Here is a 23,712-nt window from a genome sequence, read left to right as displayed (position 1 = left end):
AGGAAGGGACCCATTGATCCCAACCTTTACTTTCCTGTAACGTCCCTAAATCAAGTATTTATGGGTAACCCTGAACCTTGCCTCCTCAGACAAGAAGCGTCAAGAAGAAAAGGACTGAAGAACCCGTGCTGAAATGAAGGACGCCCACTGAGTTGGCCCCAGCTCTACTGGCCTGTCCCCACCTCAAACCTGCTCCAACGAAATCCCGGTGTGTCCTGCAGCCAGCAACCTCGAGGACCTGCCCTGCCTTCCAAGTCAAAGACTTGGTTTCCTGTGAGCACTGGCTTTGCTCACCAACAGACACTAGCCCCAGCCAAAACCGTGAGTCTGCACCAGACGTCTATGGTCAGAGTTCGAGTGGCCCAACACCACGAGGAGTCTCCCCTGCGATCCTGACCTGAGACCTGGTCATCTCTGACCTGCCTCGATCCTCCAAATGGCGCCTGCAGTCTTTCTGGAGGACTCTCCACGACCACAACCGGCGCTTGTAAGGAAACCTGACGCCTAAAGGCACCCGTCCCACGGCCTTGGGTGTCCCAACTGAGTGGCCCAGCATCCCCAGGCATCCCAACTTCTCTCCAACTGGTCGTCCCCTTCAGAAGATCTTCGTTCCCTAGCCTGCAGTATTTTTCCCCCATTGAAAACTAGGCACCCAACGCCAAAACAGCACTCTGCACCCAGCCGCCCTTGCGCTGCTGCGGGCGGACTTTGGGTGCTAACTTGAAACCCCCTTTGCCCTGAGCCTAACATCAGAAGCTTTGCTACCACAACCTCGTGGCCTGCTTGTGAGCAGCCACCAACCCGGAAATCAGTAAAGTTATTGCAGGAAAGTGCCTCTTTTGCCATGGTTAGCCCCAACTTTTTGCTTGATGTCTGATATTTCGAACTGTAAGTGCACTGGGTCCCTTCTAACCAGGTTCTCAATGCCAGATTTTTCCCAGATGTTTCCTAAAACTGTACCAAGATTGGCACAACTTCAGCCATCCCTGCAAGTCCTTAGTAAATGGCACAACTTTACCTAGGGCTCGGGTATTAGAGGATCCACTTGGGCTGCAGCACAAATTGTGCCACCCCAAGGGCCACTCGCCAAAACTATCCAAACTGCCATTCCAGGCTACATGTCTTGGTTCAGAGACAACCGACTGCATGAGGATAGGTAACTCACCCCTATTGCAGACTTTACAGCCCTAAGGCAGGATGCAATATATTACATGTGTGGACATATCTGCATGAACAAGTATGACCCTACCAATCCCGTCCATTCTTGGATTATTTAAGTGCACAGGGAAGTCATAGAGTGTGCATGGGCTGGATACTTGTTATTATGAGTTCTCTAGCTGCATGATGCCTTCACTGTACCCAAAGATGTTTGATACTAAACATCTGAGCTTAGTAATTCCTTACTGGTGCCAGTGTTGGATTTATTATTAAATGCACACAGTAGACTCATTTAGAGGGTCCACTGAATACCAGCCTGCCACCCCCAGACCTGTTTCTGATCTCCTGGGTTCAGGCCGTAAACTGCTTTCTCTGAGCTTAGGTGCTTCACACCTCCAGGCTGGCAGCAGGAAACTTCAATGGTGGTACCGCCTTTGAAAGTGCAATCCAGGCTTCCCCAGATAGTGGGGGATGCCACCCCCGCTCCACATTTGGCGGGAGCGAAAATTAGCTAGATGAGTGCCCACATTCAGCTAGCACCTACCCTATGGTGTGGCAGGCGATGTAGACACTATAACCTATTGGGTCTAGGTAGTTCTCGCTTCCCATAGGAAGTAGTCACTTAAACTATAAAAATTCATAACTTTAAAAGTACCTACTGTGCAATTAAGTTCTTGGTCTGAAATTACAAAAAAATCGATATTTTTGCAAATTGATCTCTAAATGTATTCTTGTCTCATTACCTCTGTGTACAACAAATACTCAGCACTACCCTCTGCTAAGCCTAACTGCTCGTCCACACTACCTCATATGGAGAGTTAGTATTATCTACTTTTGCCTCTGTAAACCATTGAGGAATCCACTGGACTCTGCAGTGTACTTTGTTTTAGTACACTATATAGATCCAGCGTCCTACTGTTATTTTACAGTAATTTAAACACTACGGATCTGAACAGATCTCTGGACTGCATTGGTTGCGAGTTCTGTTTGGAACTTTTAAAGATAGTATTTTCTTCTAGCATTCCATTAAAGCACTGAAGTTTTATTCCTTTGTTTTAGTTTTTAAATCCAGCACTATCAACTGACCAGTCACTGAGAAAGCAATCCTGTGCTATCTGAAGAAGGCAGTAGTAGAAACGTTGCAGTGGAAATTAATATTTTGAGTTGAAGTAATTTATTTCTTGGATACACTAATAAAACAAATGCATCAAACTTTCAAAAATAAGCATCCAATGTCTGACTAGTAGACAATGTTGTCCTTGTCACATCATGGAGAGATTAGTTCATTTTGTGACGGGACACTACTGCACAGGATCACATGCTCACATAGTGCAGGCCAGGCTCTTACCTCCGTGTTTGGTTCTGAGGCAGGGAAATAATGGAATTCTGAGTGCTTCACCCTTGTTGGGCAGTGGTGTTTTGATACCACCAACCGACTTAATGGCAGAAAGACCTCCTCTTATCACTGCATGTCCCATTGCAATGGTGTCTGGAGTTGCCCCAGTGTCAGGTGATAGTGGTGTTTCTAGCTCTTTTTTGCCAACATTTTTTCTCATGGCCTGCATCAGGTTTGTTTGACTCAACATTCATTCACTAGTACATTCAGGTGCTTCAGTGCCATGGTCTGAGTGGGCAGTGGACTGTATGAACTTGGTCATTATTAAGTCCTTTAGACTTTGAGAGCTCATTGGCTGGCAAGACTTGTATGTAAGTGGAAGGGGGCTGTGGTGCCAGTTAGGAAAAGGGGTATGTTTATAAATGAAGCTGAGGGAAGTAAATAGGGTGCCGGTATTTCTTTATAAAGTAAATACCTTAGTTTGAATTTTCCACTTCACTGGTAAGAGTGAGCTTCTGGAGGTCAAAAACAGCTGTATATCTTTAGTTGTTAAGGCTGGTGAACTGTGGCAGTAAATTGTGGAAAACATTCTCCAATTGTCCGAATCGTTTTACTTAGGGTGTAGAGAAGGCCACTTTTTAGGTTTTGTTTACTAGACGGCACATGTATTTTTTGTTGCTAACCCTCTTAGTTTACAGTGGGCTTAGAGCCTATCCATTGCTTACCATTGGGTGGCTTCGTTGTCCGTCACATTTGTTTGCCTATTTGTTAGCATGTGACTGCTTTCCTTCCTCTTGCATTTGTCCCTTCCCTGGACTATGGAGCCCATTACTGTGTCCATACTATGCTCACTTTTTAGGCGCTAATTTTTTTTTCCTTTTGCTTAGCACTCCATGAAAGTTTGTTGCCCAGCTGTCTCACTAGTGTGCTTCTCTCTCCAAGCTGCTCTCTAACCAGTGTGGTTCTTTACGCCTCCCAATGATGCCCGCACCCTCGTGTGCTCCCCACCTGCATTGCTTTCTTGTGTGAGCCTTCCAGCTCCACATAGCTCTCACCCATTTGGTTTTCTCCCCTGCTCTCCATGTTGCTCCCCCAGCTCCGTTGCCTCATCACCTCGCACCTGATGTTGCTTCCAGCACACTGTTACTTCTGTCCAGTGTTGCTTTAATGCCACCTGCTTTGCCCTGTGTAGCTTCCACATGCCCTACTCTTGCTCCACTTCCCACCTGCTTTAAGAAAAAGAAATTGCCTCACTTTTTTAAAAATTCCTTTCATTTGCCAATGAGTTGGATTGGCAAATAAAGTGGAAATAACGCCCACATCGTTTTGTTGGTGTACCTCAAAGTAATACTGTAGTCTTTTCTTCTTATCGAGCCTTACTTTTCAGCATCATGAAAGTTGTACAGTATGGTTAAAACGTTTTCGCAAAGCCAGTAGGTCCCAGAGGTGTGCCAGTGCCTATTCTGTATAAGGGCTCTTGTTGTTGTAATTATTAGATGATATAAAAATCGACTGTTAAACATGTGAGCATTTTCAGCCACATACAGATGTGTTCTTCTTTGGCAGGATAATAAGGCTGATGTCATCCTAAAATATAATGCAGATGAAGCCAGAAGCTTGAAAGCATATGGGGAACTTCCAGAACACGGTAACACACCTATCTTCTTCAGCACCTATAGTCACTTGTTATGCTTTTACAAAGCATCTTTTAATGTGTTTTGCCTTTTTTTTTTTCAATAGCTAAAATCAATGAGACGGACACGTTTGGTCCAGGTGATGATGATGAAATCCAGTTTGATGATATTGGAGATGATGATGAAGACATTGATGATGTAAGTGATGGACGACTGTTTATCTTTTTATGCACCAACTGTGCGTACAGATGCTTTAATTTTGAAATGCTTTATCACTTAATCTGTCTCTTGCTATCCATATCGCTTTCCAGTTTTTCGATCTTGCTTTTGTTGCCTCTTTTACTGTGTCTCGCATTCTCCATGTCTCAAGCATGTTCATTTCTTGTTCTCCCACTTAAGACCAGGATAAGAAAGTATTTTTGGCTTATTTTAAATACACACAAAGCAATTTTCTTGAGATTCCAAGATCTCATCCCCCCCCCCCCCTCCCAAAATTAGAGGCAAAAAATATCTAGTGAAAAACATGATTTGCTTAGGTTCTGCTTGGAGTACCAAAACTTAGATCAAATGGCAGCCTAAAATCCTATCTCTAGTCTCCTGAACAGTGGCGGCTGGTGACATTTGAAAGTGGTGAGGCGTGAAATTTGAGTGGGATTGCACCGCAGCGAGCGAGCCTGAACAACCTAAGGGGGCAAGAGTTTGCTAAAGTAAGCAAACTTGAATATCTTAAGGATCTTGGGGACCCTGGGCCAAACATAATTAGGGGGCCTCCGGCCCCTGTTAGTAACAGCTTTGAGTATATGGTCAGGAAGTAATTAATCTTGCCTCTTCCTGGAACTGCACTGCTCTCTCAAGCAAATCTAACGAAGAAAACCTTCAATCTCTGCCGGTAGGAAGTTGCTGCCTTTTTTATGTATTAGTTTACAGCGACGTGGAAATGCATGCCTTTCCAGCAGGTGCTTAAACCCCCGATAAACTCATTTTATCCTTAAAAGAAGTGAAGCTTAAAGATGGGTATCAGGGCCACATGACTGCTGGCATTGTTTTAAACCCCCCCAAGAGATGGGTTAGTCCAACAAGGCAAGGCAGACAAGGATTGAAAATAATTAAATGCCAGTGTATTAATTTTCATTATAAGAAACTGCCTCTTTTTGCAGGATCACCTCATGGATGTCACTGACCTGCTCAGAATAAAATGCGACTTTCTATCCTCCATTGAATGTCCTAGGTTTATGAAGGGGTCCTTCGCTTCTAGGGTACCTAGGTTTGGCCAGGATGTAATGCTGAGCTCTCCCTGTGTCCACACAGAATACATACGTAGGATGCTCCCGCCGGGCTGATTTAAGGAGACATGCACCCAGGCTAACAGAGCTACCCGGCTGTAAGCCAGTGTTTTCACAGTTACATTGCACACACCTTATTTTAACATACGCAACACAACCACCTTGGCACGCTCAAGATTGGAAAACTCAAGCTCATGCTGTGATATGCTCCTTATAATGATGCAAATATTACACAAGTCTGGCGAGTACAACAGCTGTTGAATCTACCTTGCCACTCAGCCAGGGTGTGCAACATATTCTACTTTACACACACAAAGACAGTAAAGTCTGGGCAATTTGACACATACTTTTGTCACCAGAGGCATTTCTTCCCGTGGCGCCGAAGCAGATACGGACATTAATAAAAAAAAAATACAACAAAGGATACTTATCAAGCGTAGCCATGACCCTCCGTGCTGTCCCCTTCCTCATGTTCTTGGAGGAAGTTTCTCCCCACAGTTTCTAGTTCAGTTTCAGTCGGTGGTTTAGATACGGACATACATATTGAATGTTAATAACTGACTACATAGCAAGGGGTCATATAGGCAAGCGTGGGGAATTTACTCCTACCTGCCTCCGCCAGTACGTAGTCCAAGGGACAAGACACAGCGAGACACATCGTACAATTAGGTTACTTACCTGCAAATCCATGAGCAAGAATATACAGTCCCATCTTGCGGAATGGAACCCATATGTTGAAGATGAGTTATATTTGTGGAAATTATGTAACCTTTCTGTGTGTGTAACAACTGACATATGATTGATATAATGCCCCACATGGGAATCTAAAATGTAAAACCCTAGTAAGATATAAACACAAATCCAGCGTAGCCATGAGAACATGCAGGCCTCCCTCACGAGGACAACTCGGGCACACGCCGCGACCACCGCATAAAAGTCGTTCCTGTGCTGCGGTAGATAATGACGACACAAAAATGCATGGCAGGGATCTGAGGACAGGGAAGCCGGCAGGCTGATGTGTCTCCCAAAAAGCCAACTTGCCTCATAATTGCTGAGCAGTTGCAAGGGTACCCAGTGACCTGTTCACATGACCCTGATGATAAAACACCAGTGCGAGTCGGCGGGGAGGTGCAAGAGCACCCTTTAACTATAACTGACAGGACACATAATAAAAAATAAGTAAAGCAAATATAATTCAAACGTTTAAAGCAAAATAAGTGATACTGCAAGAATAATACATTTTTTAGTTTAACATTTGCTTTTACCTACAAGGTTCCATAACCCGTTCCAGTCGCGGCCGGCATGACTGGCGGGTAAGAGCAGGGTGGAAATGGGGTCATGCAAGGGGGGATTGGGGGGGGGGGGTTTAACTAAAGAATTAAATAAAACTTACCTTCCTGCTTCTGGATAGATCCAGAGTCCAACTCGAGCCGTCCACCATTTTAGAATTCCGACCTGCAGTAATCGTCATCCAGGAAAGACAGCCACCCTCCCTCCCCTCTGCCAATCACAACGCTGCAATGGTAGTGTTGTGATTGGTGAGGCGCAGCGGAGCGTGCCCCACCCGGGCCATTTTCTCTGTGGGCTGCTGCATGCAGCAGCCTACGTGGAGAAAAGGGAGATTGGGCGGTCCTGCTCGAGGGCATGGGGGAGTAGTTTGCACACTGTTGTGGGTATTGACTGTTTGGTCGGCCCCAGGGCTGACCAAACAGTCAGAACTCACAACAGTGTGCAAACCACTCCCCCTTGCCCTCTAGCAGGACCGCCCACCCCAACCAGGCACTTATGCTTTCTCGCCGTGCGAGAAGGTAGAAAAGTAGATGGTAGTTATTACCAATTCTGCCTTCTCGCACTGCGAGAGAACTGGGGCAACCATGCCCGGGGGGGGGGGGGGCACTGCTCCTGAAGTATACCCGATTTCTCATAGAAAACATAGGTCATTTTTAAGATTCACCTAACCCTCCTTTGACAGTATCCAATTTAGGACCTCAGACCTGTCCATGTTGTGCCATTCTGCAATTTTTCCTATTGGAGCGTAAGTTTCCCATGTATTTTTCATTCAGCAATAGTTTGCAGGGTCCATAATCCGCTGGGAATCTTCAAATATAAGATACATGCACATCATGGTAACCCCTTTGGCGAATACTGTAAAGGGAGGCTCACCTTTAGTTGCAAGAGTGTAAGCTGCCTCAAGTCAATCAGCTTGAAACTTGGGTGGTATCAGGATAGTGAATGCTATTTGGGGTCTCATGGTTTAAAGTGAAGGTGCCTGCTGGCCTTCCTGGGTAAACTGAAGTCTTGCACTTAGCATTGACAGAATCCCTTTTTAGGCATCGCCTGAGCCAGCGCGCATGCGCTTGCTCTGCAAGGCATTTAGTAAGGGCTTTTAAACTCCAAACGCTTGTGCGTATGCTTTTTTTTTAGATCACTTGCTTGTGGGCTTTGCATTTGTGTTTCTAAGAAAGACGGCACGCAATTGGCCCAAGGCGGGTGCATGTCCCGCCTTCTCTGTTCTCTGGCCTAGAGTGCTCGGGAGCGGGCATCAGCGCCATCTGTTTCCAATTATCGTGCCCGTTAATTGGAAACAGATGGCATTCAGCCACGATCTGCCTCGTTTAACCCCTTTGATGCTGATGACGAGCTGAGCTCGTCATCAGCCACGGGTGACGTGTGCGGATGACGAGCTGAGCTCGTCATGTATCGCGGTTAATTGAAAACAGCCGCACAGCGCAAAAATCACTGCAGCAGCGATGCGGTTAAATATCGCTACCCCCACTTTAAACCCAGTGTGATTTTTAATATCACCTTCTTTTATTTCAGCCCGTTTTTCCAAAACTGGAGCCTCTGTTATCACGAACTACCCATCATTTATTCAGTGGGATTCTGGGCAAATTAATAATGTTACCGTGCCAAAATTGCCACCTATACTAGTCCGAACGCTATGGGATTACGCCTCATAGGTGGCCCGGCTGTATTTGTAGAGTGGCTATTATTCCCTTTAATGGAACTGGGTTGTGAACGTATTGCAATCTGTATGTTGTTCAGCAGTTCAGAGCACGCTGCCTCGGGCAGAGTGCTGCAGTAACCCACCCCAGCTGTTGTCTGGGCATACCAGTCCCACTTAATGCGTAATAATGAAGTAATACAAAAACGTTTGGCTGGACTGTTCCATTGGAGCCGTGTACTTCAGTGAACCTTTTATCAGCATTGGTATAGCTCCTTGAACCGCTAGCCTGGGACATGGCACCCTATCATTTGGTTCCGAATTCCAGGTACCGGCTGCGTTAGTTGGAAGTGCTTTTGAGATGTCTGTGGCAAGGGCAGGTGCATCAGTGCCCATGTGTGCTTCAGCACTGAAAGCGGGTTGAGGTGGGCGGCAGGGGTACATCCGATGGGTGCAGGTGTGCGTCAGTGTATCAGCGTTGTGCTGCATTTTTGTGAGTGAGCATTGAAAGGGGCATCAGGTGGTGGCAGTGTGCGCCCTGAACCCCCTGCCTGACAAATGCTTGAGGGGCTGCAGTGCAGATGCCCAAGGCATGATGCTGCCCACTGGCATGAGCTGAAAGCATGACTTCACCGCCCTTGCCTCCCTCACCTTCTCAGTACGGAAGCCGTGAGGGCTGCACGAGCTTGCAGCGCGTAACTGTGTCCTTACTCACTGCCGCAATTACTCGCAGCACCTGACTTGGACCTTTACATTAATTGAGAAGGGCCTGCTTACTCTGAGTACAAGGGGCACTCCAGTTACTTGCCCACGCATTAACCCTCTGTCTGCCGGCCGGCGTTCCTTCCAAAGCTTGAATGGGTCTTGGTGTTGTAGTGGAAAAATACAGCCGCTCTGCTGTGCCTGGGAGACGGTGTGGTCAGACCATGTGCACTTCACTGAAGTGTGAACAATTAAATCTACTGCACATCACAAGGGAATGCAAAGATTTGAATTGCTTTTATTTTTTTGTTGTGCAGCTTTTGTGAAGATTTTAAAGTTTTTCGAACGACCAATTCCTTGTTTAAAGAGATCTGTAGCAGATCATCACACACAAGCTTACTCTTCAGAAGTTACTCTTAGCAAAAAAAGGTTTCTTTTATTTTTGAGATAAAATTAAATTGTACACAGATATGCTTCCCAACAGGTGAACATTCGAGAAAAAATCGTTACAAATGTTTTTGGCTTGATTTATTTAGATTACAGTGAAAAGGATTTTTCCAGGTGGTGAAATGATTTTAGTGTCCCAGGATCTGTTGTGCCCAGCCATGCTGGCTTGTCACCAGTCCTCTGACTGTCTCACCAGTGCGGGTCTGAAAACAGTGTCCAGTGTTTTCCTTATTGCTCATAGCTGCTCTTCGTACCTGTGTCAATAACTCTATGGCAGTGGTCTTTAATTTTTAATGTCTACATCCCACTTCCCCCTGGGAACTTAATCGTGGGAGCCTATAAACTTTTTTTTTTTTTTGCACCCTAACATTCCATAAAATATTACAGCAGTAGTGCTTTTCAATGTACCAAAATGAATATAAGCAACGTAAGTAATTCTTGCACGTTATTTGGGATCTCTAGGTAACAGCATTTTAAGAGTAGTCCAAAAGCGATGTAAGTGTTTGTTTTCTTACAATAAACCCATTTGTGACATTGAAAGGTATTGCTGGTGAAGGAGCTAAAATGTGTGAATGATTTTAGCGCATAAGAAATTAATGAATCCCGCTGGCAGTTGGCTCCATGTCACCTGCGACACAACAGCAGTCTGCTTCTTAGCTGAAGCATTTGTTTTGCTAAGATTTATGAGCCCATACTAACCATGTTAAATTTCAGCTACAAATCCTCAAATGCAATGGACTGTTGGCTAAAATACTGAACAGATTGAAGGTGTTGTGCTAAGCAAGACTACTTGACAGCTATAGACATATGGAACATTTTTAACTTTGAGTGCACATTTAAAAGGGATAACTGACCAAAAGTGCAAATACATGATTGCCAACATGAATACATTTCACCATATTCTGTCGACTGTGTCATCCTTTATCAAAATTGGGGTGAGGTGTTTGGACTCAATTTATCGGACTTCTTTTGACACCTACTATCAGCTAGAACATGACTGTGAGACGATGTACTGGTTGCACATTAAACTGTAGCTTACAGCAGCACTGTTTCTTTAATCACACTACCGTACTACTTTTTAGCTTCCCTGCTTTGTTAGAACATGTTTAGTGCTACTGTCTGCTAGTACCCGGTGCCCTCGCTGTCCTCTATCAGTTTAAGCCCCTCCCATCTCCCCACCGCTACTATATCCCTCCCTGAGGGCCTACTCCACAGACTGAAGACCACTGCTATGCGTTGGCACTCTAGCTTCACAAACTACTTCAGCAATTCTTCTGGTTCCCTGCGTGGCATGCTATTCCACTTTCCATTGACAACCAGGGGTGGTGGGTGAGATTTGAAAGTGGTGGGGCGCAAAGTGATTTGCATACAGCACCGTAGCGAGCCCGAACCCCAAAAGGGGAAATTTTTTGAAAAAAAAGAATCTTTCATTTTCAAGCAAATTTGAGAAAGCTGGAAGGTTAATAAAGCAATTGTGAAAGTGCAGTTATTACATTAATAGATGGCATAACATAGGTAGCTGCTTATTTAGTATAACCACAGAGCTTCATACATTCCAAGCATAGGTGGTAGGAGTTGGGGTGTGAGGGTTCTGCAGCGTCCGTGGGCCCAAACTCCTCAAGGACACATCAGCAAGGAATGCAGGATGGCTTTTCACCAGCTCACTGCACTAAAGAAAGTCAAACCATTCCTCCCGGAAGGAATGGGAGGGAGAGCGAGCAGAGGAAAGTGCAAGAAGATGGAGAGAGAGGACAGGGAGGGAGAGAGTGAAAAGGCGAACGAAAGAGTAGAGGGAAGTGCAAGAAGATGGAGAGATATGAGAGGGAAAGGGAGCGAAGCAAGAAGATGGAGAGATGTGAGAGGGGAAGAGAGCAAATGTGAGACAAAGAGAATGGATGACTGATAAAAGGAGAGGGACTCTGAGATGAGCTTGGGTGCTGGAACTCTTAATAATAATAATAATAATAATAATAATAATAATAATATTAATAAGGCATGTATTAAGCGCCTGGCTACACAACTGTGTGTCCCCGCGCTAACTGCAAAGGCAAACTCGTCCAAGGGATAGGTTCGAGAGATGACAGAAGTTAATATTTAGGGAAAAGGTGGGTTTTCAGTTTTGCTCTGAATCTCGTTTCGGAGGGCTCCATCCGCAAGTGAATTGGTAGGGCATTCCATGACTTAGTGGCCAGGTAGCGGAAGGATTTTCCACCCATTTTGGCTTTTGTAATGCGAGGGATTTTGAATAGCATCCTGCCCGATGATCTCAGATCCCTGATCGGGCGGTGAATGGTGATGAGGTTTTTCAGATAGCTAGGGCCTTTATTATGGGCAATGCGATGAGCATAACAGAGTCTTAAATATAATTCTCTCTCTAATTGGGAGCCAGTGAAGTTTGCCAAGCGCATTTTTAGTGGATGTTTTCCGAGGAAGACCGAGCACCAGTCGGGCTGCTGAATTCTGTATACATTGTAGTTGGTGCAGTCCCTTCTGATTTAGGCCTAACAGGAGAACATTTCCATAGTCCAAGTGAGGGGATATTAAAGCGTGAACTATGGTTTTTCTCGCTTGGTTGGCAAGAGGTCTAGTACTTTGCGAAGAATTTTTAAAGTGCTAAAGCATTTGCTTGTCACTTTATTCACATGGGCTTTGCATGAGAGGTCGGCGTCCAACATGATGCCTAGATTTTTCACTTTCTCCACTGGCATAGGTAATTCTCCTAGTTCACTAGGCCACCAAGCCTGGGACCATGCAGACATAGCTTTGCCTACTATTAGTACCTCTGTTTTGTCTCCGTTTAAGCGGAGGCAGTTGTTGTTCATCCAAGTCGCTACCGCTGACATACAGTTGGAAAAGTTGTTAGCTAAGTCTCTGCTGTCTGGAGTTAGTTTGAATATCAACTGAGTATCGTCAGCGTAGCTGACAATGCCCACTCCAAAATCCTCCGCAATGCGTGCCAGGGGTTCCATGTAGATATTAAATAAAGTAGGGCTCAAGCTAGAGCCCTGTGGAACCCCATGGCAGACACCGCGAGGCGAAGATTTAAAGGGTGGGCAGTGGAGTTGGAACGTTCTGTCAGTAACGTAGGACTGGAGCCAGGTGAGGGCTAGATCTTTGACTCCCATGTCTGAGAGTCGAGACAGCAGCGTTGAGTGCAGCACGGTATCAAACGCTGCACTTGGGTCCAATAGGACCAACGCTGCTGTCTCTCCCTCATCCACCAACTTCCGGATCTGTTCGGTTGAATACAGAACTGCTGATTCAGTTGAGTGGCCTGATCTAAACCCTGACTGAGATGGGTGGAGGAGAGCTTCTTTCTCCAGAAACTCCATGAGTTGTAAGTTGGCCACCTTTTCTATGATTTTGGCACAGAAAGGGAGAAGCGAGATCGGCCTGAGATTTTGGAGCTGAGAGATTGGGATATTTGGCTTCTTTTTTAAAGGTATAACTTGGACAGATTTCCAGTTTTTCAGGACATGTCCTTCTTGGAATGATAAGGTGATCATGTTACTAATTTGATCTAGCAATATGTTTTCCATGACCGCTTTACATTGTTCCTGGGGGGGCAGGCATCCATAGGGCAGCCTGAGCCAATTCCATTAATGATTTTCATTAATTCCTGTTTGGTAGGGGTCCTGAAATTGGTGAGGAGAGATTTAGAAGAGAGGGAGCCTGGATTGCATACATTGTTTATTGTTGTATTAGTGCTACTGGAGAAGGTAGCATAGATTTTTTTCAACCTTTTCCACGAAAAAATCCGCTATCTGGTCGCATATCTCCGTGGAGTAGGTATCTTTGGTATCTAGGCGTGATGGGTTGGTAATTTCTCTGTAGATACAGAATAGCTCCTTCGTAGTGTTCTTGGATTCCACAATTCTGCTTTTGTAATAGAAACTTTTTTCTGCTCTCACCAATTTTTGATATTTTTTCAGTTCGCTTCTATAGTTTTCTTTGAGTTCCGAGTGTAGTTTTTTCTCCATTTCCGTTCTATGGATTTGCAAAGGGCCTTGGCATTTTTGAGTTTTTCTGTGAACCATGGGGCACTTTTAGATTGTCTGGCTGGTGGTTTTAGTCCATGGAGCAATTTTGTCCAAGGCTTTAGTTAGCCAAGATTCAAAATTATCCCAAACTTCCTGTAGGGAGCTTCCTGTTAGAGGAGGATGTTCAGTTAGTTCGTGTAAGAAGTTCAGGAGTACATTTTTTAAAATTACGGCGCCTATAAGGTGGCAGTTTTGCATGGGTGTTATTGATATGTTTTCTGGCTATCTTAAACGGCACCATACTGTGGTCCGACCATATTAGTGGGATGGGCGGCAAGATGTTAATGCCTTCCCAGTTCGCAAAAATGGGATCTAATAAATGTCCTTGTTGATGAGTGGGCAGAGTGGAGAGGAGTTTAAGATCAACCGAGTTAAAGGCATTCACTAGGAGCTGAGCTTCTTTGGAATGGCTATCCTCTAGATGTATATTGAGGTCGCCGAGGATGATGACATTTTGGTGTCTAATGGCGAGCTGGGTTGCGAATTCAATCAGATGGCTACAAAAGGGCACCGCTGCACCAGGGGGTCTATATATAAGTAAGCCAGTGATAGTGGTGGTAGCATTTAGTTTAATGGTGAATCTGCCACATTCACTGTCAGTGATCTTTAATTCAGTTAAGGTACATTCTAGTTTTTCTTTGCAAATCATTGCCAGACCGCCCCCCCCCCCCGTCGATCGATTCTCAGAAGGCTATAATTGTTAATGACAGCCTCCAAGATATCCGGGGAGGAAGCTTCGTCTAGCCATGTTTCTGTAATAAACATGGCGTCAAGATCTTCATTAATCAGAATATCGTAGATTTCTGTTTTATGCTTAGGCATATACCTGCAATTGACTAATAGCAAATTGAGGTTCATCGTAGTATTAGAAGTCAGGGTTAGCTTGGGGAGAGATTGATGGCATAGGTTACACTGCGCGGGTAGAAACTCTGGGTCAATTGAGTGCAAACAGTTACGAGAAGTTGACGCACCCAGTTTTAAGAGGTCAGATTTAGAGTAATGAATGCGCGGTCTTATTGTTGAATGACTCTGTAGGTGCAGAGGAGCGTGGACTATAGAGTCTCGCCCCGTTCGATCGCGGACGGGCGCAGACGGGCTGGACTCTGGCTTGACTCCAGCGCGCGATCGGCGCGCCCGCAATGCGCGTCCGCTGCGCGGAGCCATATACGTATGTTTTTATAGCGTCGTCCGAGCGACGTTACCCAGCGAGCCCTCACTAAGATGGCCGCTGTTCTGAAGCACCCAGTCCCCGCAGATGACGGCCCTTAGATCGGCCACACCCACAGAGAAGGTCCGAGCAAGTAGGCTGCCCGTTGAATGGGGAAACGAAATGGTTCGCTAAGGTACACACACCTTTTTAACTGTAGCAAGGTTCAAGGCAACGTTAGGATGTTAGATGCAAAAATAAACGCAATCGCGTTTTGCAGCTTCAGCGCGAGGGAGGGGGAAGGACACACAGGGAAAATTCAATAGTTTTCAATAGTTTTTTAAAATCAACAACGATTTAAAAAAGGCAAACCTCCCGGCTCAAGCCTCAGGAGAGAAAGCAAGCGCCAGGGCCTCTCTGGAGCTCAGCCCGCCCTGCTCACATCAACACCCACAGTACGAGAACTGGGCCAGCACACGGTCTGTGAAAGCAGCATAACAGTGCTCTCTCATTTTCTTGTAAATATCCCCCAAGGCGTAGAGGGAACCCTTCCAAAGCTTCTCTTTTATGAGTGTAGTCCGCTGACTCATTTTACATTTTTTATCAGTGCTGTTATTTATTCACTCGGAAAGTGTGGTCTCGTTGTTTACGGAGGTATGTAATGGTTTATTTAATTAATACATACTCCATAGGGACACAGTGCCAATATAAACAAACTCTATTGAAGCAATGATATTACAGATAAAAACAATTGTTGAAATCATGAAACTAAAAGAAAAAGCTAAAAGCAGGCTACGCACAGCGCGCAAACGGTGGGCAAATGGTTTTTTTTTTGTGTTTACATGAGGGATGGAATTTGGAGCTCATTAGATTGGGGTCAGTGGAATTAGCACCCTTTTCTGCCCCCTCCCCTTACTCAACTAGCCTGCCACCTGCAGCGCCTGGCTCTGGAAGCCGCACTCTGATTCCTAAATCAATTGGATTGCACAGACCCACTGACCTAGGCTGTCACTGGGCTGCTGATGCGCTTTGTCCTTTTGTTAACCATCAGACACTACAGCTGCCCTATACCTCGGCGGGCAGACTGTCGGGTCCCGAAAATGGCGTTTGCAAGCAGCGAATTCTGAGGTGAAAGTATGCATGAAAGCATGGAGTCTTAGCATGCATGCAAAAACGGCACTTGACATAAAATTCGACTTGTGGCATGCTAGGATGAGGCAATGCAAAAAAAATAAGTTTCTTGTAGTAATTCTATTTTCAAAGCACATTTTCCAGGTGTAAGTGTTGTTGGACCCTCCTCAGATGCATCACTGCAGCACCGTGATATTTTAACTCCAGGCTGCCATGCCAGAGATGCATTAATAATGGTTTATTACAGTGTCCTGTACTAGTAAACCAAAATGAATGTTTAAAAATAACAGAATAGGGCATAGGACTAAAAATATAGCAAACGCCAAGTAGAAGCACATTTTTTCTCATCATTACATAACTGGAGTCACTAGTATGCTTGAGTGAACAGACAAAAATTAATTCACTGGCGTCCACCAATTCATTTTTGCAATTTTCCCTTCATGTTGTAGCCCTCTCACACCATAATCAAGTCCAAACGGACCTTACATAACTCGTACCTCCAACTGCTAGGGTACTTCAAGGACTTTAACATAACATACCCTATGTGCAGATGTAGATTCAGGCCTTTCCACTGCACCTTTACTCGGGGCACACCTCTTTCTTCCGTAGACAGATGGTAGAAGTAGCAGAGCTCTTGTGGCCTCCAATCTTCCAGAATTAGCACTAATAATCACCCATCTGTCCTTGATGCAGGCAACGTTTACTACCAGGATTTAATCAAATTACATCCCACCAATCTCATCCAAAGCACCAATCTATCTCCCCTTGAACTTGTAATAACAGAGCGAACAAGCACTGGCATGGCACAGAGAACTGAGCGAGGGACAAACACTGGATGGGAGTGCGCAGAGGCGAGTAAGCGTGAGTCACGAGGATTTGGATTCTTGTGGCAGCAGTAGTCAGACTCAGCACACTGGAGGACGCTCCCCCCGCACCCCACCCACAGTCACTCGCTGACTCGCTCGCTGATGATGAAGCCTAAGCAAAGAGAGGCAGCGTGTAGGCAGCAAGCTTAGCCAGGGCCTGCCTGAGGCCTACACTAAGCCTAGGCCTCACTCAGGCTGGCAGGCCCTGGGGGCACTTACACGCTACTACACTGACAGTCAAAGAGAATGTTCAAAGCGGCCGCCCTCCCCACGTGATGAGTGATGACGGAGTGTGAGACCGAGTAGTAGTCTAGAGTACTAACTTACTAATTCCAGTGACGGACGGTCTGGTCAACAACAACGACGAACTCAGTCACGGTCTGCTGCACGCACAAGACGGAGCCCCCGCCCCCTGCATGGTAAACTTATACACAGCGCAACTAGGGGAAACGTCACGGCGCGCACGTCCTCAATCATTGGCCAATCACTTAATGGCTTCATATGCTGAAGTCCGTGATTGGCCATGACTGAAAGTGCTGAGCCCAGTGTGCCACCCACGCGTGGCATCCAATTGGATTGCCTGTGTAGTTTTGGCGCGGTGGACCAGCCAATCCTGGCGCTGCATAAGCGCCAGGGGGGCACACAGACTACTCACCCTGGCGCCTTCTAAATCAACGGGGCCCGGCAAAAGACGCACCCTCTGGCCCCTTCGGTCCGAAGCAGTTAAATTGATGCTAACTAGCATGCGCGGGCTAGTGTCTGCCCTAAATTCCTCATGCGCAGCAGAGTCCGACCAACTCTGAAGTGTTTGTTGTTGCTTGTAACCAAGGTTACCCAACCCCACCCCCTGCGCACTCCCTATTACATCGGGTCTGTCCCGGACCCGGAATCCGATTAAAGCTCTGTGCTGCGCTTAATTTTCTTTACGTGCTCTGTCTCTTGTCAGTGATGTGACCGCAGGTGCGTCCACCAGGCTTAGTGGGCCTACTCCCCAATGGACGCACCGCGGCTGTTGACGACAAGTTGCCCCTGGCTACCGGTGCAGTTCTTCTGTTTTCCTCGTGTGGCAAAAACAACCAGCCACAAGCTTGGAAAGCTGACTGGATAGCAATAGGCTGGAGCATCTCTGACATCCTTTCCACGTCCCTAATACATTGTTTAAAATGAGAACCATTTTGTCTAACTCTTGAAGGGAGTTGCGACTCGTGATGACCTGTGCGTCCCAGTACATTACCTTTGTAGATTGATATATGTACATCTTATGGAGATTTGTGTACATGTCATTGTGCTTTATTTAAAATACAGATTTTTATTTAAAACTCACACTGCTGCATACTTTCAGAATGTTAATTTAATGTAGTTGGGAGCCTTTTTTCATGTTTTCCCATTTTCCTTCCACAGATCTAAATCGAGCACATATTCCATTCCAGTGATTCTGCAGTGTTGATTTTTGGCGAAGTCCTCCCCTTGAGAAGACTGCTTTATTGCTCCATAAAAGTCAACTTTTCAATATTTCTTTTAATGTATTTAAATTTTTTCGAAGAGGCCGGCACAAACTGGATAACATGAAAGCCAGAAGAACATCTATGAACTGTGTGGTTTTTTTTTTTTGTACCGATTAAAAACACTTGCATCGGGATTTGAGTTGTTTTCTACAGTGTGGATCTTTGAATTTCATGCTCGCCCCAATAGATTTCATGTATGCTGGTGGTTTCGAGTAACTTTTTTTTCTGCCTAATTAAGGAAATCCTTATAAGATGGTATCTAGCTATAGCCACAGTGTTGCTCCCCCTGCTCAGTTAATTTATATAGTTTTCTTTTTTTATGGTTGACCGTTTCACTGACTAATATATGGCGCTGCTATTTTAGTCTTTTGTGGCTATTTTTATACACTTTTGAAAATAAAGTTTCTTTTAAAGGATTACATCTTTTGCTGCGACCTGAAGGACCTGGGTCCCAATTTTGCCTTTATTAAAAGCTAGTACATTTGCTGCTGAGCAAGTGCAGTAGATAGTTAAAATCGAGTGGTGCCCAATTTACTGAATATTACTGGTTGTAGATAATTTTTTTTGTACTACAATCTTGGAGCAGGTTTTGTTTTTAACTGGATGGGTACATTTATTTGTTGCGTATTTTTTTGATGTGTTGAACTGAACCTAGAAGGATATTTTTACAGTATACAAAAGTTTAAAATAAATATTACTTTTATAGTACATATAGACTTTGACCCTGGGCAAAATAGAAACAAGTTTTTTACTTTGCACCTGTTGCTCACTAACATGAATTAACACGAAATCTAGATCTTGCGAGCAAGGTAAATCTGCATCTTCATTATTAGTCTCTGGTAACCTCGGCTTCTCATGGTGAACCTCATGCATTTTAACAACGTAGGCCAAATGTGGACTGCAAAATAACCCTCAGATCTTAACCCTTCCAACTTGCTCCTATGCTGGTAAAATAACTTTGGGAACTGTTCAAAACATTCTCCAGCAAAGATTCTATTAAAATGTTGATCTATTTGATGCCTGAATAACTAATTTGCTATCCAATCTGAACAGTTTTTTGCTTAAAGTAATGGAACTAATTCCAGCGCTATACAGCAAACATGTGTATGTGTTTATTTTTATTTACCCAAATCTAATGCATGCTGACCATTGCATTTCAAAATAGGTCTAGCAAGTTGCAATTTCACAATGTAATTATAATCTGGCAGCTAAAATGCTTGTCTAGATATTTGAGCAGTAACAATTCAACGACAACCGAAATTTGCTATAGATTCTTACCACCGCCTATTGCTGTATATTGACATAGCTTAAGAACTTGGGGAAGTCTCCTTCACCTTTCCAGTAAAGAGGTGATTTGAGGTGTTGGTGTGTGCCTGGTGGTAGTGATTATTACATACTCTTGCATGAACTTGCCACCTACGTTCTCGGGTGAAGGGTTCTTCCAACATAATTGATTCGCTTGTTGCACGCTAGTGAAGACAGAATTGCTCCTGAATACTTTAACTAGGTTGGTATCCTTCTCCTCCTTTTTAATGTCTTTATCTAAATTGGTGCACCCTTTTTGTCATCTGCTGCATACCACTTTTATATTGATAAATAACATTAGCCGTAGATCGTGATAAATAGTCCATGTTCAGAAATGAATGATGGACAAAATGCACTTTTTCCTACTGGTCTGCTTAATTCTTTTTACACCACATCAGTCAATTAGCTTGATAGAGAACCTGAAGTGTAATGATACTACTTCTATTTAATGCAGTCAGTCGTTGCAATCTTCACTTAGCTTATTTTAACAATTTCCCAAAATAATTTGTTGTAAGATAATGTAATTCCATGCTTTTAAGCTTTGAGGCTCGTAGGCCCCCCGCCTATGTTGCTGTGCCATTCACCAAACAGTCTTTAACTGCTTCCGAAATTGTGCAGTGGGCCTAGACTTAAGAACAAGTTTTCACTGTTAAATAGTGAGAAAGAATACATTCAAATGTAAACTGTGGTTAAGACCTCCACCTAAGATGCATGGTTTAATGTTATGTCCTTTACCCCACGAAACCCTTGAAGGGATTTTGTAGTTACTGCGGGTCTTAACATTGAATGTTACTGTAAATTGCCAATATTCGCACACTGTTGAAGCGAGAATGCTCTTAACTTAGCCCGATAAGTTGATATCCTGGATAATGGGAAAAATAACAAATCTTTGAATGATTGATGTGACTGCAAAACCTCAAATAAAGACTATTGTCATGTTTATCTATTCAATACAGGCTCTGTTTTGTTCACACGTTGTTGCGTGAGTGAATTTTTACTATTTTATTCTGTTACAGGGTAAAAGGTTTCTAAGTAACTTGGTATTGATTGCAGGTACTAAGTGTGGCCTCCCTACTATACACATGCGTTGCCTATTGTGACAACTGATATCTCTTGTTTGGAGCAGTTTCACAAGTGAAGTGTGTATACTTAAAATTCGTACAGCTATACTGTTTTTTTGATTCCTTCAATGAGTCCTGTACAGTCCAGGCTACTAATTTTAGCTTCCTGGTTTATGCCTCTGTCCTAATCCCTACTACAGACGGTCAGGTAAAAAAAGTCCTGCTGTACGTTTCATTGACAAATGGGTTATTTTGAAGCGCTTTCTGTCCCTCGTTGCATTACTGGAACAGCTGATCAAAGGGCGTATGGCAGTCCTAAAAAGATGTATATACAAACTGTAAAAGCATTCTGGCAGACATCTACAGCCCCAAAACACACACCAATGACTTGCTGACCATGATTCCGCCACTTCCGTCAGACGGTTAGTGCACAACTACTTGGAACCAGTCTTTAATACTGGGGTGCACTTCTAGACAACCAAATGGATTGCAATGCTGTGCTAATGCAGGAACTATGCTAATACCATAACACTGCCCTACTTAAAATAGATGTAAGCTGAGAGCTGCAGTTAGCAAATGGAGAAAAATACATTGGATACACTATAGTCCTTGCTTTTATTAGTATTGTCCCTGCAACTTCCATCGCACCTGCTTGCCTGCTACAAACATCAGTCTTCAGAAAATCACCCCCACATGCTCCTGGAATTCCCACTGCGATTCAGATTACTATAGATTTTAGAATTTGTGCTTGTGCTAGGGAGTGTGTGTGTGTGTGTATATACATACATTATTTTTGGGCATTAGTATGAGCTGCTTGCTAAAACATATTTTTGACTCTTTAATTAGTTTGTTCTTTACAATTTCAGCAGTTGATCAACCTTTTGATCCTGTCCAATCTTTTTATACATATATATATATATCGAGTGATCAAGGCCCGATTAGAGCAGAAACATTGGCATTAACTGCTGCTCACTTAGTGCTGTCTCGCCATTACATGAAATTTGAAACAACTCTGCTACGTGTTTGTGCACTTCTTTAAAGGTGGAAGAAGGTGTTGGCTTTTTTTACCAGAAGCCCCGCGTTGAAATGCACTGACCGCCCTCCAAGGTTCAGGCTTGTGTCGTGGGGCGCTGTGTATATGTATGTGTGTGTATGTGCATGTGATCAAGGCAGGGATCTGCCGAAATGCGTCGTGAGGGCTGGTGGTGTTTGAATTAGAAAATAAACTAAAACTGCACCCAAGTTGGGTCTGCCTCGTCTTCTTTACGAACCCGGCTGGAGTTGGTGGCTGGAGCGAGTAATATTGGAAATATATATTCATTCACTGAGAAAACCATGGGTTATAGACCATATATAGTTAGGAATTAGCATTTACAAAACCTTATTTTACTCACACAAAACCATTGAAATTCCATATATAGTTAGTTGCACTAACTATATATCGCGCACCCGCAATCCACTGCTGCTGATGTCACATATTACATCATTCATGACATGGTCAGTGACATCACTGATGACAACTCAAATGACATCACTGATGATATTATCCAATGACTGTATGTTTCTGTAAAGTTAAAATATGTCTTGCATATTGAAGAATGAGTGGATGTATAAGTGTCTGAATGAAGAATTTAGTAGGTGCATGACTGACTGTATGAGTGAGTGATTAAATGTGTCTCACTGAGTGCATGGGTTAGTGACTAAACTGTCTTAATTTGTGTATCATTATGTCTGTTCTGTAAACTGCTGAATGTGTTAATCAGTAGCTATGTGAGTAACTATATGGGATATTCATTGGTTGCCCAAGTATTTGTATGGGAGTCTAAGTATGTGTGTGAGTGGCTGGGAGGTGTATGACTCTGTGCATAGATGTGTGAGCAGTTGATTCACTAGATGTATGGGTTCAAAAGTGCATGTGGAAACAGCTGCATGGGCGGTTGACTGTGTGCATGAGTGTATTGGTGAGTGAATGGATATCTCAGTGCTACATGTCAAAGTAAGTACATATGTAAAACACAGTACATGTGAGTTGACATATATAACCGTGCATAAGGGCCAGTGAATGTGTGAGTGGCTGTATGGATCATTGTGAACTTGTATCAGGGATCGTATAGGAGATTAAATATGTGTTAGAATATGTTTGAATTAGTAAGATGTGTATAACTGTATAGTTGAGGAAATGGAGGTGTGATTGATTCTTTGCATGACTGACTAGATCAGTGGTTCCCAAACTTTTTTGACCTGCGGCTCCCTTGACCTATTGGCGATTGGCCGCGGCTCCCCATTATGTCCCTTTTTTTTCGGGTGAGGGATGCGAGTCCGGACTCAGAAGTACTTTAATTTTTTTCCATGAAAGTACTTGGGAAGAAGTCGATGAACATATTTTAATTATATTTGTTACAAAATAAAAATGAAAGCAGTCGTTTATAATAAACTTTAAGTGTTAAGTGACTGTAAGTGCATAGAAACATTCCTGCGTCTTCAGGTGTCTGTGTTAATCTCACTGGGCCTGTGCCGTGATCTTCTTGACTCTCGTGCTTCTATTCACCTCCTTTTCCCTCCATCTGTTTTGGGGCATCTATCTGTTTGTACGTATGTGTTGGTATTTTTGGAGCATAGACCTAGCTGGAGCACAACAGAGCTCTGAAGTGTGGACATACCCTCGTGCCTAAGATGTTTTGATTCAGCTCATTGTCCTTGAACATACTTAGGGGCCCATCACTCTTGTAAAGCCGCCTAGATGCTCCCTTTTATCCCTAAAGATGCTTAGATGCACCACCATGGCCCATAAGAAAATGGTCAAAAGTACTCACTGTCTTTGATTTGAAATAGCTTGAATGCACGGCTACTCTGTCCCAGAAGGTGCTTTGAGGCACATCCTAGTCTGAGTCCCTGAAGGTGCTCAAATGCACCCTTATCCTTGTAGTCAGAGGTACCCTTCCTCTCTGTGTCACTACCAGGTGTGACAACCCCCCCCCCGCCCCCCTGTGCACTACTTCATTTGAGATATCCCCTTCCTGTATGCTCCTTTCATATGCGAGACCATCTCTCCAATGGCTACTGGAAATGTGAGAAAACTACATATATCACACACCAGGGCATAAATAGGATGCAGTTGGGTAATGCATAACACAGAGGAATTACCCAAAGCAT

At 44.2% G+C, this 23,712-nt stretch overlaps 1 protein-coding gene across 1 annotated transcript in view; it reads left to right on the top strand.

The window, feature by feature from the left end:
* The window catches only part of EIF1AX (eukaryotic translation initiation factor 1A X-linked), a 61,815-nt gene extending 41,366 nt beyond the window's left edge, over positions 1-20,449 (top strand). Inside the window, exons 5-7 of the mRNA XM_086934350.1 lie at positions 4,061-4,142; positions 4,235-4,326; positions 18,090-20,449. Coding sequence (XP_086790476.1) covers positions 4,061-4,142; positions 4,235-4,326; positions 18,090-18,095 — 180 coding nt within the window. The 3' untranslated portion in view covers positions 18,096-20,449. The remainder of the gene's footprint in view (positions 1-4,060; positions 4,143-4,234; positions 4,327-18,089) is intronic.
* Positions 20,450-23,712: the final 3,263 nt, after the last annotated feature.

Source organism: Lissotriton vulgaris, chromosome 8, assembly GCF_964263255.1.
Source record: "Lissotriton vulgaris chromosome 8, aLisVul1.2, whole genome shotgun sequence".
Lineage (NCBI taxonomy): Eukaryota > Metazoa > Chordata > Amphibia > Caudata > Salamandridae > Lissotriton > Lissotriton vulgaris.
Note: the sequence above shows the minus strand (reverse complement) of the source record. Positions and strands in the feature narration are given on the sequence as shown.